The sequence below is a fragment of the Mesoplodon densirostris genome, chromosome 4, assembly GCF_025265405.1.
Source record: "Mesoplodon densirostris isolate mMesDen1 chromosome 4, mMesDen1 primary haplotype, whole genome shotgun sequence".
Classification (NCBI taxonomy): Eukaryota; Metazoa; Chordata; class Mammalia; order Artiodactyla; family Ziphiidae; genus Mesoplodon; species Mesoplodon densirostris.
Window position 1 is genome coordinate 28,418,436 of NC_082664.1, and position 17,258 is coordinate 28,435,693.

Genomic DNA, 17,258 nt, shown 5'->3' on the forward strand with positions numbered 1-17,258 from the left:
AATCAAGACAGTGTGGCACTGTATTGGCACAAAAACAAAAAGATCAATGGGAAAGAATAAAAAATAAAGAAATAGACGCACACAGTTTTCCACAAAAGTGAAAGACAACTCAATGGAGAGAGGGTAGTCTTTTCAAAAAATGATGCTAAAACTACTGGATATCCATCTGGGAAAAAAAAGAACTGTGATCCATATCTTATACTATATACAAAAATTAATTCAAAATGGATCAGACTTAAATGTAAAACTTAAAACTACAACATTTCTATTAAAAAAATAGAAGAAAACTTGGGATAGGCAAAGATTTCTTAGATACTAAAGCACAGTAATTAAAAGAAAAAAAGGACAAATTGGACTTAATCAAAATTAAAAATTTCTCCTCTTCAAAAGACACTGTTTAAAGGATGAAAAGACAAGTAACATACTGGGGGACAAAATCTTTGCAAAGCCCACATCTGATAAAAGAATTATATCCAGAAAATATAAAGAACTCTCACAACCTAATTATAAGAAAACAACCTCATTTTAAAAATGGGCAAAATATTTGATCACTGAACAGCAAACAAGCACATGAAGACATGCTCAACATCATTAATCATTAGGAAAATGCAAATTAAACCATAATGAGATATCACTACACATCTCCTAGAGGAGCTAAAATTAAACTGACCATACCAACTGTTCGTGAGGATGTGGAGGAACTGGAACTCTCATACATTTATGATAGGAATGTAAAATGGTAAACCATATGGCAGTTTCTTAAAAAGTTACACATATACAATGATATGATCCAGTCATTCCACAAGTAAGTATTTTCCCAAGAGAAATGAAAGCACATGTTCCATACAAAAATTTCTATATAGATGTTCATAGAGTCTTTCTTTACAATAACAAAAAACTGGGAACAACCTAAATATTAATCGACAGATGAAAGGATAGACAAATTCTGATATATGCCTATAACAGAATACTACTTGACAATAAAAAGAAATTAAACCATTGATACATACTGTAACATGTATGAATCAAAAAATAATCTTGCCAGGTAAAAAAGAAAAGCAAATAAGAGAACAACTAATAGAATTCTATTTATGAAATTCTAGGAAATGCAAATTCCTCTTTATTGACAGAAAGCAGATCAGCAGCTGCCTGGGGACAGGAATAGGCAGGGAAGGGAAAAGGAGGGACAGGAGAGAGGAATTACAGAGGGGAACAAAGAAACTTTCGGTAGCGATGCATACGTTCATTGTGTTGATTGTGGTGGTAGTTTCATGGATATATACATATGTGAAAATTTATCAAATTGTACACTTTGAATACATGCAACTTATTGTATGTCAATTATCACTCAATAAAGCTGTTAAAAATAACATTTACAATATCACCCAAAAGCATGAAATACTAAGTGATAAGTTTAACGTGTTCAAGGTCTTTACACTGGAAACTACTATAAAACATTGCTAAGAGAAATCAAAGAAGACCTAAATAAATGGAGAGATATATCATGCTCATGGATTGGAAAATTCAACATTACTGAAATATGCACTCACCCAAAATTAATCTATATGTTCAATGCAATGCCCATCAAAAGTCAGCAGACTTTTGTGTAGAAATTGACAAAGAAATTTTAAAATTTATTTGGAAATACAAAGGACACAAAATAGTCAAAATACTTCTGAAAAAGAACAAAGTTGGAAGACTTACAACACTACCTAATTTCAAGACTTGGTATAAAGCTATAGATATTAAGACAAACATGTAGATCAGTGAAACTGAACAAAGTCTAGAAATATACATACATATATATTCCAGTTAACTTTCAACAAAGATGCCAAGTTAAATTCAATAACGTAATTTCAAAAAGTGGTGCTGGAGCAAATGGACATCCATATGGAAGGAAATGGACGTCAATCCTTACCTCACACCACACATAAAAATTAAATCAATACATATCATAGACCTAAATATAAAAGCCAAAATTACAAAACTTCTAGAAGAAAACAAAAGAGAAAAAGCTTTGTGAAGTTGGCATTGGTAAAGATTTCTTAGAAAACACGAAATGCATAAACCTTAAAAAAAAAATTGGTCAACTGGACTTCACTGAAATTTAAAACTTCTGTTCTTTGAAAGCCACTGTTATAAAAAAGAAAAAGCTAGCCACAGACTTTGAGAAAATATTTATAATGTAAATATCTGGGAAAGGACTTGTATCAAGAGTCTTTTATAACACAATAATAAAAAGATAAAAATCTTAAAATTTAAAATGGAAAAAAGAAGATACACAAATGGCCCACAGAACATGAATGCTCAATATCATTATTAATCAGAGAACAGTAAATTAAAACTACAGAGAAACACTACACACACACACTAGAATGCCTAAAATTAAAAAGCCTGACAATACCAAGTGTTGGCAAGGATGGGAAGCAAATGGAACTCTCATTCATCATTGGCAAAATGTAAAATGGTTCTATCTCTTATCCCTTTTCATACGACCCACCTATTCCACCCCTAGGTATTTATCCAAGAAAAATAAAATCGTATATCCACACAGAGACTTGTACATAAATGTTCATAATAGCAGCTTTCTTCAGAACAGCCCAAAACTAGACACAATCCAAATATGCCACACAGGTGAATGGATAAACAAATTGCGCTATACTCATACAATGAAATAGTACATAACAATAGTCAGGAATGAACTACTACTGTTTCACACAACAACACGGATAATTCTCAAAAACATTATGCCAAACAAAAGAGTCCAGACATCAAAAAATATATAATGTATGATTCTATTTATATAAAATTCTAGAAAAACTATAGTGATATAAAGCAAGTCAGTAGATGTTTGAGGCTCATGGTAATGGGGGGACTCACAGTGAAGGGGCATGAGAGGACATCCGGAGGTAATGGAATGTTCTATATCTTAACTGTGGTGATTAAATTGATGTCTGTATTTGTCAAAATTCATCGTCAAACTTAAAATGGATGCTGCTGCATGTAAACTTGATCTCAAAGATGATTAAAAATAAGCAATTTATAGTTTAAGCACACATATAGATGATAAACCAATTTTTTTTTTCAAATCAAGGTAATGATAACCACAAAATTTAGGACAGTGTCTAAGCCTGGGTTAGGGGGCAGTTAGGAAGGAGGAAGGGAACTAGACAAAAGGGAGGAATAATGCAGGGTTGGGTAATATTCATACTGTCATAAATAAATAAACAAAAAATGTAAGAAAGGCACCATGTGGAGAGCAGTGATGATACTGTGTCACAATTAATCCAATTTTCTTGACCTGAAGTACAGGTTTAAAAAAAATGTAGTCACCTCACCCATATATTTCCCATGTCTCTGATGTAGGGAATATGCGAATAAATCCACCTCTCCGATCATTCTCTTCCTTCACCCTCCGTAAAACTTTGATCTACGTGGAGGAAGAGAAAGTAAAATAAAATGAGTACCTATTTTAAAAACTGTAATCCGGGCCTCCCTGGTGGCGCAAGTGGTTGAGAGTCCGCCTGCCGATGCAGGGGATACGGGTTCGTGCCCCGGTCTGGGAGGATCCCATATGCCGCGGAGCGGCTGGGCCCGTGAGCCATGGCCGCTGAGCCTGCGCGTCCGGAGCCTGCGCGTCCGGAGCCTGTGCTCCGCAACGGGGGAGGCCGCAACAGTGAGAGGCCCGCATACCGCAAAAAAAAAAAAAAAAAAGAAAAAAAAAAAAAACTGTAATCCATGTGGTAATAGGACAGAGGAAGAGAGTTATGAACCGAGAATACAAAAGAAGCATGAAGGAAGAAATTAATTCCATTTAAGATGCTGTTTTTTTGAGAAGCTATTTCTCCCATGTTCAGTATAAGATATGAGTTGGTCATGAATATTACAAATCACTCACTAATTTTCACTGAAGCCTATGTTAACCCATAAAGGCCTGAAATGGGGCCTCCCTGGTGGCGCAGTGGTTGAGAGTCCGCCTGCCGATGCAGGGGATACGGGTTCGTGCCCCGGTCTGGGAGGATCCCATATGCCGCGGAGCGGCTGGGCCCGTGAGCCATGGCCGCTGGGCCTGCGCATCCGGAGCCTGTGCTCCGCAACGGGAGAGGCCACAACAGTGAGAGGCCCGCATACCGCAAAAAGAAAAAAAAAAAAAAATAAAGGCCTGAAATGGAGTTATATTTACCTCCTCCATTGACAGACCAAGCACAGAACCACCTAACTTCCCCGGCACCTTCTCCCGTGCTGAGCCCACAAGGTTTTTCATTTCCGCATCACTGGCAGAGAGTGGACGGCAACGCTAAGGAGAAGAAAAAAGAAAAACAAAAATATCTTTTCATCACCTTTCTTCATTTCCAAGTCCCTCAACACCATTATGTTTCATAATGTGTATAAGCTCAAATCCAAAGCCCATTTTCTGTAATTGATCTCTTAGCCTGAAACCCTGGGAAATAGATGAAAGCCAGTAAGCTCAAAGAAAAGAGGAGAAAATAGAGTAGGAAAACACTATGGGTTGAGAGAGATACAAATAAAAAAAAGAAAGAAAGATGTCCACATGGCTTTGTAAGCTAGTACTTATTCCTAATCTTGGTTTTACAGTACATTTAATAGTTTGAAAGATATGGGAAAAAAATCTGAAAATAACCTCAACATAAGATTAAATATGTATTTATTTCAGTAAGTAACTATATTCTTTTCAGCACTGGGGAAGTAAAGTTAGGAAAAGTAAGACATAAGACAGAAAAACACACAATGAAGACCCGACGCAGCCAAAAAATAAAAATAAATAAATAAATAAAATTTAAAAAAAAAAAAAAAGACCAAGAAACAGGAGCAATCTATTATGTCACAGATGAAGAAGTTGGACAGTGGGATGTTTTAGAACTTGAGGGGGTAAATACTGAGATGAAAGTTATCGGTGACACAGAAGAGAGCTGTGAGCAAAAGGCTACAACTTGAGAAATACTGTAGTTGCTAGACTAAAAGAGACTGGATCTAGGATGACTGCCTTGGGTACTCCAAGGAGGCAGCCAAGTGGGTCATGTTCCTTATGGATCCCCAAAGATGATCTGGCTACTTCAGCTTCTGAATGATGATCAGGAAGGCTGTTGGAGAACAAAAGTTTTAAGAGATTTTGATGTTATGAGAGCAGAGAAATACAAAGGTAACAAAGGAAATCAGATAGTATGAAGCATGAAAACACACTATTATTGAAAAAGATGACTGATAAAATAAGACAAATAAATCTGCCAAGTACGAAGAATAAGGAATAATCTAAGAAATGGGGGGTATAATTTGTCTCTCTAGAGTCCTGGAAGTAACTCTGACCAGACAGAAGAAGTCCTGCTGTCAGGAACCATTGTTTATTTTTCTTTTTGTATACACAGTCTATGGAAAGGCTTTTTGACAACTAACTTTTGACATTTTCAGCAATACTCATTGTTATGGACTAAATGTTTGTGTTGCCCCAAAATTCCTACGTTGAAGCCCTAACCCCCACAATGTGACAGTACGTGGAGATGGGGCTTTTGGGAAGTAATTAGGGTCAGATGAGGACATGAGGGTGAGGCCCTGGTCTGATGGGATTAATAGCCTTTAAAGAAGAGCCACCAGGCTTCCCTGGTGGCGCAGTGGTTAAGAATCCACCTGCCAAGGCAGGGGACGCAGGTTCGAGCCCTGGTCTGGGAAGATCCCACATGCTGCAGAGCAACTAAGCCCATGCGCCACAATTACTGAGCCTGTGCCCTAGAACCCGCGAGCCACAACTACTGAGCCCACATGCTGCAACTACTGAAGCCCACTGGCCTAGAGCCCATGCTCCACAACAAGAGAAGCCACCGCACTGAGAAGCCCGCGCACTGCAACAGAGTAGCCCCTGCTCGCCACAACTAGAGAAAGCCTGCGTGCAGCAACGAAGACCAAACGCAGCCAAAAATAAATAAATTAATTAATTAAAAAAAAAAAAAAAAAAAGAAGAGCCACCAGAGAGCTTGTTCTCTCTTTCTCTCTCTGCCTGAGCAAGCACAAGGAGGTCATGTGAGCACACAGCAAGATGGGGACCATCTACAAGCCAAAAGAAGAGGCCTCAGAACAAAACCTACCTTGCCAGCACCTTGATCTTGGATTTCCCAGCCTCCAGAACTGTGAGAAATAAGTTTCTGTGGTTTAAGCCACCCCGTCTATGGTATTTTGTTATGGCTGCCCACGCAGACTAATGCACACCCATACATAAACAACCATGAATGGCTTTACCTTTGGACACAAGGGAGACCAATATGTACTAATCTTCAAAGCTAGCATGGAGTTATAAAACACAGATTTTCTGATAGGCAACTCCATGGAAGAAAACCCACAAAATGAGCAGATACAAGCACCAAGTGAAGGTAGGAACTTTTATCTCTTTAGCTTTTCCTGTGGTATCTTCAGCATCTAGAACAGTACTTGGGATGGAGTAGGAGATCAATAAATGTTTTTTGAACAAATAAGTAAATGAATAATGTGCTGACACATAGATCAACCATGGTTAGAATTAAACTTTGCAGAGGATTTTGGGAAAAATTTTAACTCCCTTCTGATCTCCGGAAATACATGATACAGCACATGTTGGAAATCAAGAAGAATGTTTAAAGATTTAAGAAGGGAATCAATATAAGTAATAGAATCATTAAAAAAATTTTTAAGTGTGACTTCTTACTTAGCATATAACTTGGAAAAGCCAAAATATTAAGTGGATGTTTTGAGGACTTCTATCATCTTCACACGATACTTATTGTTTGCTAAAAAGACTTATCTACCTCACGTGTGACAGCATGGCTTTGATCAGAAAGCCACTGGCAGTAAATCCTCCAAAGTCAAGCTGCCTTATCACTTCACACTATTTAAGAATATCTTGAAGTCCTCTGAAATTGTGAAAGAAGACAATATGAAGTAAGCATTCATTTTAATGATGTAATAAAAATAAAGATTAAGCATCTTAGAATAGAAAGAATGTTATTTTAAAATGCTGATAAACTAACTGTATTACCAGGTTAATAAGAAAAAATATTTTAAGAAATAGTTATTACCTATCAGAATAGTTTTAAGGAATGGTCATATTTATAAGAACATGGATCAAGTCACTACTGAATAACATCTAATGAGCACATCCAACTTTTTAAAAATTATTTTCCTTTGTTTTTGTCCTTTCAGTCTCTTATGTTTTTTCATCGTTAGGGGGTTTTTCTGTTTGCTTATTTATTGTTTACTTTTCTTTCTTATCTTTTTAACTTTTTTTTTGCTTTTCTGGGACCTAATTTTCATCTTTGTGGAACTGCTTCACGATGGAATGATATTCCTGGCTTCCAGAGATTGAGACTATTATAATGATGCTGCAATCCTCCTCTATTCATCTAAACCTGCTCCCCCAAACAATGAATTAGCACTCCAAAACTCTCCCAGTCATTTTTAAAGAGTTGTCTCCTACATACATTCACAACCACTCTTTTGTTACTCACAGTCCACAGTCCTAACTCTAGCCACTGTGTGCCTACATGAGGGCTATTTGGGTGGGGTGTGTAGGAGTTCAAGCAGGTGCTCTTGGCTGGGGCATTTGGGAGGTTAGAAAAAGGAGGGGTAATGGTGCTTGTTGGATGAATGCTCCAGCTGTTAACTCCCATAAACCGACCGTTTTATTCTTTTATTGCCACAAATACCACCAGAGCGTAAAGAAAAGGTCAATGCTACTCCAAAAGAGAAAAAAAAAGGTGGCTAGAAACCCCTTTAATCTCTTCACCTATTTACTTCAATGTCAACTATTAAGAAGGCTGAGAGGGAGAAAAATAGGAAAAGTTGCAGCTCTCGAAGTCTAGGTATCTCAAATGCCTCTCTAAAATCCACCCAGGTATCCTGTGTCTTTGGGGAAGCCAGTGGAAAATAATCAGACTAGAAAGTCAAAAATATTTTGCCAATCTCAGCTTTTCAAAAAATTTGAGACGAGAGAATTTTTTTAATCTACATTATATGTGCTGTACTGGTTTATACAGGAATGTATTTATACAGGAACAACAAAGCATTACTATCCTAGACCACTGGTTGAATCCTACCAATATTTATTAATGAAATGAGCTCTTAACAAATGAATTATAGACACAGGTGAGAGAAAAAGCAGAGGGAAAAGGGGAGAAGAAAGGATAATAGTGAAAAAAAAAGAAAAAAAACAGAAATGCTTATGAGTGCCAAGGAGATACTTGGAAATTAAAAGCAAAGCAAAAGAAAAAAAGGAATCAGAATGATTTGAAAGGCCATCAGGACTGTCAAAAACAAGAGCAAAGCAGTTCAAATACAAGCCATTCTGTGGTTTTGACTTTGGGCACATCAGCTCAACTGTGTTCTCTGGGTAGTAGATAGAATAAATCCACATATTCCAGTGGATTGACTAAATACACTAAGGAAATAAAGCTCCTCTAAACTTAAAGGGAACCATTGCCCCTGGCTAGATGACATAAGATTTAAACTACTGGGTTCTCAGATAGACTTTAAACTGTCTCAGTAAGAATTCTACCATGCAACATGCATCAAAGTTGTTAAATTATAATTAGTACAACGTAGGACTGAGAAATATACCCAGAGAAGAAACCAATACGCATCTAATCTTCATTGTTAGGGAAGAACTGGCTGAGAGTGTGAAATTATTGAGACAGGGAATCACCTGCCCCCACTCACAGCAGTAAGAAACAGGTGTTGAATCAGAAAAATGGTTCTCATCCTAAAGAAAGCTGGCAAGTACCAGTAAGGAGAACTGGACAAAAGGTAGAATATGAAGAAAAAAAGTGAGATATCCTCAAAGATATCAAAATTGAGGGGCAAAAAAAAAAATCTGCTTGACAGAGAACCCATACAAAGAATAAAAAGCCTCCCAACTCAACTTTACAAAGTTTAGAATTCTGTGTTAAAAATATATGGACTAGAAATAGCTCAATTTATATGTGATGCATCATGCCACTCAGAAAATAAAACGTCAAGTTTAAAAAGCAAAATGAATCAGTGCTATCAAACAAAAGAAAATGAACAAAAAAACCCACATATGAATAAGTCTGGGTGGAAACAGACCAAAATGGCTAATAGAGAAGGCTTACATATAATGATAACTGGAAGTATACTACTTTGAAATTAGGGGGAAAAAAAAAAGCAAGTAAGTAGGTTTGTGTTACAGTAAAAAAAGATATGCAGCATCTGAAAATCTGTAATAAATGTAAGTCAGCAGGTCTGAGAGACATGCATCTTGCTATTAACAGAACTGGCTTTAAAAACAAAAAAACTTACCAAAACCGCTTACAGTTATGTTTGAAAAATCATGAAGAACTGAGGAGGTACCAGAGGATTAGAAAAAAAAAAAAAAAAATGAGGCACCAATCTTCAAAAATTTAAGAAGTATGCTCCTGGCGATTACCGCCTGGTGAGTCTAACTTGAATCCCTAGTAAAATAATGGAAAAAATATTAAAAGAAAAAAAATCCATAAACATTTAGCATTTAATGGGCTCATAAAGAATAGTAGTACAAAGACTGCTTATTTATTTTAAAACGTGCTTTATAATTTTGATATTTAGGACAAAATAACAAAAAGGGGGAATAGAGCAAATATATTTAATGTCTTTGGATTTTAGAGAAGCATTTGTGAAAACTTCATATAGTTTTTATTTTAAATTATATTTCCAATCAGGACTTAGCATCATGATATAATAAATAAAATATACCAACAAAAGCTGAACACAGTTAAAAGATGCAACTGTAGGATAAGATAAGAAGCAGTGAATCAAGTTAGGAAGTGATCGGGTACTGAGTAAGCATTATTTAGAATCTGTATTGATGTCTGGGAGGATGAATATTTATTTATTTATTTATTTAATTGGGTTGATTTGCATTTGTTGATGACAGTAAATGTGAAAAGACATGACTATAGATAAATGAATATTAAAATAACACCAGATACTGACAATGCAAAAAGGGAAATCAAAACAGTACTCAAAAGTATGAAGGAGACTAAATCTTCTGAGGGTAAACTATGTGTCCAAAAGTATCCGAAATATTTTACCTACGTTTGATCATTCCTTTCTCAGCATAACTCCATGTACGTATTACTATCCTCATTTGACAGATGTGGGAAGTGAGCCTGAGACGTAAGGGAACACGCCCGAGGTCTAACAGTTACTGGCAGAGTTCAAATTTGAACCCAGGTCTACCTGACTTCAACGTCCTCATTCTTTCCACAAAACCGTATCACCTGCTTGAACACTGAAATGTAATTTCTGGTGTGTGAAAAATGTTGAACCATAGGTATTCAAGGGAAGGGAGAAATGTAGAAAGAGATAATGGATTAAAAAGGAATCATCAGAAAACAAGCAAAAAACTGTGACTTCACAATCTGACACCACCAGAAAAAGAAAAGTTTACACAGTCTAAGTGGCCAGAGCAGAAAGTTTCTTCTCTTTTCTCACTTAGCTCTGATGAAACTACTGTGGATTTGAGAGTGCTTCATTAACAGAAAGACAGTGACAAGGTAGAACATTGCAAAGGACAGTAAGAGTCAAAGAATTTAATACGTTTAAGGTTGGCTGAATAAAGCCAGAAAGCCTTTGTGTCACATGAGCAGTGTTGAAATAAATAACCACTAAAGAGAGGCCTTGCTTGTCCACAGGTTATTTGCAACTTATGGCAATTCAAGCAATGGAGCTAGGTGGAATAGAATTAAAATGAGTAATGGGACATTAAGATTAGATTTCCGTGTCAAAGACACTTCTTTGGAGTCAAATTCAGAAGGCTATGAAACAGTACTTTAATGTTCTCCTTAAATAGGTTAGGTCAAGAGATATTTAGAGTGTAAGCTCTTTGAAGTCAACAGCCTTGGTTTTTGTTGGCCACGGAGAGCAGCTTACACACTTAGGTACCTGCTAAATACAAAACACTGTCACAGATTTTTGAATTCTACCAACTAAACAACAAAACTTGTGTTACAAAACCATACTAATCAGTTACCAAATACTAGACAACACAGCCAGCGAGTCTTTTTTTCATTTTTTTGATTCATATAAACCATGTAAATCACTTTATCAAAAACAGTAGCTAAGAAAGTTATAATTCAAGCTTCCAAGCTTACCAGAAACTGTATCTACAAATGCCAAAATAAATATATTGGAGCTTTTTACTAAAGAACTAATAATTGCAAGTGACACACTTATAAATGAGAACATCTACATCACTCATATCAAAGCATCAAATCCTATCACTTCAAAAGCTGTTAAAAAAATCTGCATAGAAGAAAGCGACAGTTTATCTCACATACTGCTAACAAGAACAGAAAGAGGACAAATGCTGATCATTAAGAGACTGAGATAACATATTTTGTTTTTATTTTAAACGTAGCATCTGAGACACCAAATATGGCAGAGTTTCTAAGATTCATAAAACTGCAAATCACTACATATAAGAAAAGTCATCTGTTAAAAAACTTAAATACAGCCCAATACCCAATGTGAAAACATTTCCAATATTAAGCTACTGACAAGGGTATGTTTCATAAGATGTCTGAACAAATGAAAGGTTACTTGTGCACTATGATATTTCTTTTCTGGAATATTTTGGTCAGAACAATAGATATGCCTCTAAACTCTGTTCATCATTTAAATTCAACTGCCTCTATCACAGCATAATTACCATCAGAAAAAGAGGATTCATAAATGCCTGCAACCTCTACACTTATATACTACATCCAAAAAGATCTCTGTGCATTCACTTTCACTTATTCTATTTTACATTATTAAACTGTTCAAAAAAGCAGGTGCATGAAGTATGTACTGTGAAACAGTGAAACTAAATGGCTTTTCATTTGGGGAACGGAGATAAAAATTTGAATGAAATCTCCAAACAATCCAGAACTTACCTGTTTGGTGCTTGATGACTGGAACTGTGCAGATACTGGACGCTATAAAAGACAGAAAAATGGAATAAAGCCTTATCTTTTCCTAACATGCCTGTATTTTCCAACTCCTACATCTATGGTGACAAAAATAATTTTCAAGCAGACAGCAAAAGCCAAAGCCCTATATTTTGCTCTCAAAAGATTAGAGCATTTATTATTGTTCACACTGCATTCTCCTGCGGTATAACCATTCCAGTTTCACCTTCTCACCACTGAGAACTCAATCCTACTGTCACGTACTGAAGATCCTGAAGTTAACTATTCTACCTGATAAAATGGTCTCACACAGTACATGTAATCTATAGCTTCTTTAGCCTTTAAGTAAGTGTCCTGTGGACTGCTCATGGATGAAGTCATGCCATTACCTACCAGTAAGCAGAACAAACAGTGAATAGAGTCTCCACTACGTGCAAAGTGTCACCAGTAAAAGCTGACAGTCAAGCTAAGAAAAGGGATCAATTCATCCAAGACTGACATACAGCTACTCCTCGAGTGGGACTTGCAGAAACTGTTAAAGATGCACAGCAACATTTGTAATCCTTTATACAGTCCTGTGGCTCTTGCCATAGATACTGCAGAAAACAATTTGCAAAGGAACGCGATTGCCTAAATTCAGTTTTCCTAGTACGCCTAGGTTAACCCTCTACCAGCTTGGTGCTTTGTGACCACTTAGAAGGGTGGGATAGGGAGGGTGGGAGAGAGACGCAAGAGGGAGGAGATATGGGGCTACATGTATATGTATAGCTGATTCACTGTTATAAAGCAGAAACTAACACACCATTGTAAAGCAATTTTAAAAAAATTAAAGAAAACCCTTTAATCTGTGATGTACTGATCAAGTACAACCCTGTTGCCTGGTTTCACTTCTTTTTTTTTTTTTTTTTTTTTTTTTTTTTTTGCTGTACGCGGGCCTCTCACTGCTGTGGCCTCTCCCGTTGCGGAGCACAGGCTCCGGACACACAGGCTCCACGGCCATGGCTCGCGGGCCCAGCCGCTCCGCGGCATGTGGGATCTTCCGGGATCGGGGCACGAACCCGTGTCCCCTGCATCAGCAGGCGGACTCTCAACCACTGCGCCACCAGGGAAGCCCCTGGTTTCACTTCTAATCTAAGATAATATCCCTTAAAATATAGTTCACCCTGTTCCACACCACAGCACTAATGCTAATAGGGAATAATTCTAAGGCAAGAGGTCACAGGCAACCAATAAACTGAATCCAGCTCAAGGACATGCTATGTTTCATCTGCAAAGTATTATTTTTTAAACTGAACTCGTTGCCAGTATTTTAAAATAAGATTTCTGATTTCTCTTGACAGTAGGAAGATCTAACAACACTTGGCCCACACTCACGCATGGCAACGATCAGCCAGAGCACTTAAGTAAAAGAGCTGCCCTTCTGATAGGAAGCATGCACTGCCCAGTTTACTGCAGTCACAGCAGTCTTAGCTGTATCATACCAGACCCTAGTTACCCTTTTACATTGTCTCTCTGAAGCCCCTAGAGGCATTTGAGTTTGCAAACCCTGTTCTAATGAAAAGTTATGTGAATAAATAATGGTACGTAAGCTTAGCAAACAGAAGTAGCAGTAATCTACATGAGACCAGCAAGCAAAAGGAAGAGAATTGGGAGGAAAAAAGGGAGAGGCAGAGGGCTAAAGTGGAGGTAGGGGGAACATAGGAGGGGTGAAGTAAGGGAAAGGGGAGGGACAGGGAGAAGCATCAGCTGTTTCTGCCCTCAAAGAGCTTACAATCTAGCAGAGGAGTACTGGACAATTTAAAGGCAACAAGTCAATGAATGCAAAACAATGCAATAAAGAACCAGTAAATAATGCTGCAATGAAAAGAAAAGGTCATGACAGAGTGGAATGGATTTAATAAGAAACGACCTCCAAACTTCTGAGCAGGTGAGGTAATCAATCCAGATGGGAAGACAGGAAGAAAGTGGACCTTTTGGATAAGAAGAAACGTCAGAGGCAAAGAAACACAAGTGGAAACTAGTCAGGTCTAGATGGGCGGAGACTGATCAGATGATGGAATAGGTAGGCAGAATGATGAGCTGATTGGTTTAACTGGAACAAAAATGCAGAGTACACAGACTGGAGCCACACTGGGTCAGATGATGTTTCAGACACACATGCACAGCTTTCTGCAGGCATTTATCTCATTTAACTTCAATCAACACCTCATGATCATTGAGGGTCCCTGTGAAGAGACTCACATGTAGAGAAGATATTATTTCAATTGAGCATCTTCTCTGCGAAGCTAGTCTGAAGATCAAAAAGAATACAGCAGGGCTTCCCTGGTGGCGCAGTGGTTAAGAATCCACCTGCCAAGGCAGGGGACACGGGTTTGAGCCCTGGTCCGGGAAGATCCCACATGCCGCAGAGCAACTAAGCCCGTGAGCCACAGCTACTGAGCCTGCACTCTAGAGCCCACGAGCCATAACTACTGAAGCCCGCGAGCCACAACTACTGAAGCCTATGTGCCTAGAGCCCGTACTATGCAACAAGAGAAGTCACCACAATGAGAAGCCTGCACACCACCACGAAGAGTAGCCCCCACTCACTGCAACTAGAGAAAGCCCGCACGCAGCAACAAAGGCCCAAGCAGCGAAAAATAAATAAATTAATTAAAAAAAATACAGCAGAGTAATGATGAGGAATTTGTAGATTCCCTCTCTGTGCCTCGTTTATGAGCATATCAATTTGAGAAAACAGAAAGTGATTTTTAAAAAGAGAGAAAAAGAAAAAAGGAAAAGACAATGAAAAAAGAAGCCAAAAGAAAAGAAAGGAAAAAGCAGAGAGTAAGTTGGTTTGAAAGCATTAAAAGCATAAGCTATTAGCTGTGGCTGAATATAACTGCCTCCTGTCTAGAATGGCCCCCCAGTTCTCCGGCTCTAAGTGACCTTATAATCATAGCGCTTCTGCTCACTCATTGACAACAGCTGCCACTTTGCAATAAGCTTCCTTGGGGCTTCCTGTTGCTGAATTTGCTTACCTGAGGTTTCTGGAAAGGGTTTCGCCTGGAAGACTCAAAGGTGGGATAAATTGGCCGGGTTGATGCCCGCTGGGCAGGATCTTGACATACAAACCCTGAGTGGGGAACGGGAAATATTAAAACCTGCCATTTTCTAAGAAATTAGCAGATTTACCTGCACCTTTCCTTTAGATGGACAAACTCAGTTTCACTGTCATAAATATTACAGAGATCCATCCTCAGGAGGTTTAGGCAGGACTCTCCTATACACATACTCCACTTAAACTTCGAACCACCACAACTGGAGCAAAGAAGTAAGATATGTTTGCCTTCCTTAGAGAGCTGGGGAGCTGAAATGTGATACTGATGGAAAAAGAGATGTAGACTTTTTTTTTTTTTTTTTTGGCGGTACGCGGGCCTCTCACTGCTGTGGCCTCTCCCGTTGCGGAGCACAGGCTCCGGACGCGCAGGCTCAGCGGCCATGGCTCACGGGCCCAGCCGCTCCGCGGCATGTGGGATCTTCCCAGACTGGGGCACAAACCCATGTCCCCTGCATTGGCAGGCGGACTCTCAACCACTGCGCCACCAGGGAAGCCCGAGATGTAGACTTTTGATGAACTTCAGAGTGAAAGCGCAAACCACCATTTAAAAACACAGAGTTGTTAATAAAGACAAGTTATTTCAAAGTGGCTTCCTGGATGGTGACTGGAAAATAATGTTGTTTTTACCAGGAGAATCCAGAAGCAAGTGAGGGGTCTTGACCTGTTATAGGATCCACTTCTGGAACTGCTAAAGGTGGTCTATTGGCAACTTCCAAAATGGGCTTTGTAGATTACCCATTGCTTAAGAAATTAGGCTTCGGCCCATTTCACTTATTTCCTAAAAGGAAGCAAATTCTCATCTAAGGAGAACACGGTAGCAAAGTTTTACGGCATTTGCTGGTACACCAAGTGTTAGTTCATTTCAAGTGTATTTTATCATGTCTTTTTAGAGTACTTAAAACAACAACAACCCCAAACCCAAAACATACCCACCTAGCTGCCCATCTCCATCTCAAATTTTTGGCTTATCTACTCAGAAAGGGATTTCTTCCTTGGCTGCTTCAGTTATAACCACTACAGAAGAGTGCTGACACTAGTAGAGACTGCCTAGCAGAAACACAGCCAGTCTCCTTCGTAACAAAGCCTCTTCAGTGGGTTTCACTATCTCAGCTCAGAGAAAAATATATTATCTCCAGATCTTTGCTTAATTCTCTTCCTCAGCTCCTAATTCCTGTGCCCCAGGAATTAGGTCTCAGCCCTAGTTGTGGTTCAGCCTCAGGGCAGGATGGAGCCAGGGGGAATAGAAACACATAAACACTTCCCTGAAAATATAATTTTTTAGTACAAAACATTTAGCATGGCTGAGAAACTGCCAATTGGCAACGCCTACAGAACCTGACAAAATGGATGCACTGCTTAAGTTTTATATGGGTTTTCAGAAAACACTACTACTCACCTACAACAGTGAACATATCTGAAATCATGCTGGCTTTAATCTTTAGGTCCAGAGGTGCATCACTAACAGAACAAAGAAAGAAAAGAGCAATCAATAATTTTATAGGTTAACAGAATAGCTGCCCCTAACAGGCCTTAATACAGCAAAGCTACCAAATGTCAATGAGGAGATACACATAAAGCACATCAAATCCATGGGGGAAAAAAAACATCTGGGCAAAAATTCTAGAAATAAAAGCCTGGCATCAAACTCATCCTCTGCAAGGCAGGCCCAGCTCTAAGGCGCTTATCCCCGACATGCAATCTTTTTAATTCCAGAAGGTATTGTGCAATTCAAACTTTGCACAGGTCATAACACTGCTTCACTATCACTGTGGATTTGAGAGGTTCAGATTTTTAATATGCTCTTTTATGAGTGTGCCCAGCATTCAATTTTTTTTTTTTTTTTTACTGCTATGATAGTCAAATCACATTCACATGCAAGAGAAGAAACTTGGGCTATCTCTGTACTTTTTTTAAGGCTTCATTTTCCATTCTAAATCGATCTTCTTAAGCTTGCAGGCTTACAAATGAAGGCAAAAAACAAGTTATACCAAAATATCACCAGATGATACAGCAGGAACCCACATGGAAACAGAAACAACATGGTCCGAAAGCGGGGGGCATCCCTATGGCAGTGATGCCATGCTGGCTTTGGAGTTGAGGTATTCCTCCAGAAACCAGATTCCTCTGGCTGCTGGACCCAATGCCTTATCCTGGGGCTCTCTAACATTGTATAATGTACATTGCCGGGAAATCTGCAAAACGTTGACTTAACCAAAGTGTAGCACAACATC

At 38.4% G+C, this 17,258-nt stretch overlaps 1 protein-coding gene across 1 annotated transcript in view; it reads right to left on the reverse strand.

Moving 5' to 3' along the window:
- TTLL5 (tubulin tyrosine ligase like 5) overlaps window positions 1-17,258 on the reverse strand; it is a 312,098-nt gene that overhangs the window by 222,040 nt on the left and 72,800 nt on the right. The window contains exons 14-18 of the mRNA XM_060095798.1: window positions 16,424-16,485; window positions 14,948-15,042; window positions 11,913-11,954; window positions 4,184-4,297; window positions 3,339-3,430 (exon numbers count right to left, since the gene is read on the reverse strand). Of these exons, the coding sequence (XP_059951781.1) occupies window positions 3,339-3,430; window positions 4,184-4,297; window positions 11,913-11,954; window positions 14,948-15,042; window positions 16,424-16,485 (405 nt within the window). The remainder of the gene's footprint in view (window positions 1-3,338; window positions 3,431-4,183; window positions 4,298-11,912; window positions 11,955-14,947; window positions 15,043-16,423; window positions 16,486-17,258) is intronic.